Source organism: Cyprinodon variegatus, unplaced genomic scaffold (assembly GCF_000732505.1).
Source record: "Cyprinodon variegatus isolate N-32 unplaced genomic scaffold, C_variegatus-1.0 Scaffold148, whole genome shotgun sequence".
In the NCBI taxonomy this organism is placed as follows: Eukaryota; Metazoa; Chordata; class Actinopteri; order Cyprinodontiformes; family Cyprinodontidae; genus Cyprinodon; species Cyprinodon variegatus.
The window spans coordinates 1,145,206-1,146,807 of record NW_015150601.1 but is presented as its reverse complement, the minus strand read 5'-3'; the positions used below and the strand labels follow the sequence as shown (position 1 = coordinate 1,146,807).

Below are 1,602 nucleotides of genomic sequence, written 5' to 3'. Positions count from 1 at the left end.
AACACAGGTAACAGAGGCGGAAATCCAAAAATCCAAAATCCAACATGAAAAATATAAAGCAAACCAGAACTACGGAGACATCTGGGGAAACAAAACACGAGGAGCCAGGGAGAGACGAGGTAGGTGGACAACAGCATGGGAGGACAGCAAAGACAAGGGACCAAACAAAGAGTGAGAGCAGAGGGAGAGCAGATATAGCAGACAGAGACAAAGGGGGGGCTAACGAGCAGACAAGGAGCAGGTGTGAGAGGAGACAACGAGGGAGCCAAGGGGAAAGGAACACACACAAGAGGGAAACAGAGGACAACAGAAAAACATGAGAACTAACATAAATCTAGAAATTGCAACAATGTGTGTGTATCCCTTCTGTCATCTACAAAAAACAATTTCATTACTTACTTTTTGGTGTATTTTGAAGCGTATGGTGAACTGACCTTAAGTGGGATAAGGGATACACGCCCGCTGACGTAGTTTAAAGTCTATTTTTCACATAAAACTAAAGTGATAAATGCAAATCTTATGTTTTGCGCATGAGTATTGACTATAGGTATGCTGGTCTTACAGAACAGAAGATGGCAGGAGGGAGGTGTTACTATATTTGGGCAAAAATGGCCGCTCCCAAACTCGGTGATCGCAGCGAAAATTATTGTTTTTTATTTTTTTTACTGATAATTAATTAAATCACTGTGAACGTATTAGTTTTCGGTATAAATAATGACCCATTGGTTGTTCCTTGATGACCGAACTTTTCCTTTAATGCAAAGGCTAAAAGTAATGGATTTTGTGAAATACTGAGAAGTTAGACACATGCATCTGTTTCACTGAGGAGACGGATTTTTCAGGAATGTTGGGCGTAGACAGGAAGCCATGTTAATAACAGAAAAAAACAAATCCAATCCTCTGTTTAATATTAAATTTCCGCCTTACCTGCAGGTACATGTCCGCCAGCTCGTCCTCTTGGATGAGGTAATAGATGCGTCCCACCTGCAGCCACGTCTCAGACTCTTCCTCTCTCTTTCCCAAGTCAATAGAAATCCTCAGGCTCTGCTTGGTGTAGTCAAGAGACTTACGAGATGATCTGCAGCATTCAGGATAAAGCATCAAACAAAACTGGGAAGAAAAACAGAAGCCACCTGGAAGGCAAGGAAACTAAAATAATTACTTCTCTGTGTTGAGTGAGAGGTAGAGACTGCTGAGTTTTTCCAGATACTCTCCCTCCCGTCTCTTGTCCTTTAGCTCTCTGGAAACTGAGACGCAGTGTTCGTAGTAAACGATGCTCTGACCGTAGAGCAGCATGTCAGCATAGAGCAGACTCAGAAGCTTGGCTACAACCATCTGACCTACAATTAAAAGGAGAATGTGGAAAAATAAGGAAACTGATAAAGCTGGATAAAGAAGTTTTTAACAGTAAATATATTTCAACCTGTAAGAAGAAAAGAAAAGCCCAACAGATGTAGGTAAAGAGCAAAGCTACCTAAACATAGAGTGTGGGGGAGAGTTGGCCTAGAGGTCTCTGAGAAGGTTGCAAGTACCCGGTTTGATCCCCACAGCCTCTACTCTGAGTTCCTGAGCAAAGACCCTTAACTAAGGCTGCAACTAACG

General features: G+C 42.2%; 1 protein-coding gene across 1 annotated transcript in view; it reads right to left on the bottom strand.

Moving 5' to 3' along the window:
- The window catches only part of LOC107086323 (SH3 domain and tetratricopeptide repeat-containing protein 2-like), a 39,891-nt gene that overhangs the window by 6,696 nt on the left and 31,593 nt on the right, over positions 1 to 1,602 (bottom strand). The window contains exons 17-18 of the mRNA XM_015377191.1: positions 1,163 to 1,340; positions 923 to 1,078 (exon numbers count right to left, since the gene is read on the bottom strand). Coding sequence (XP_015232677.1) covers positions 923 to 1,078; positions 1,163 to 1,340 — 334 coding nt within the window. The remainder of the gene's footprint in view (positions 1 to 922; positions 1,079 to 1,162; positions 1,341 to 1,602) is intronic.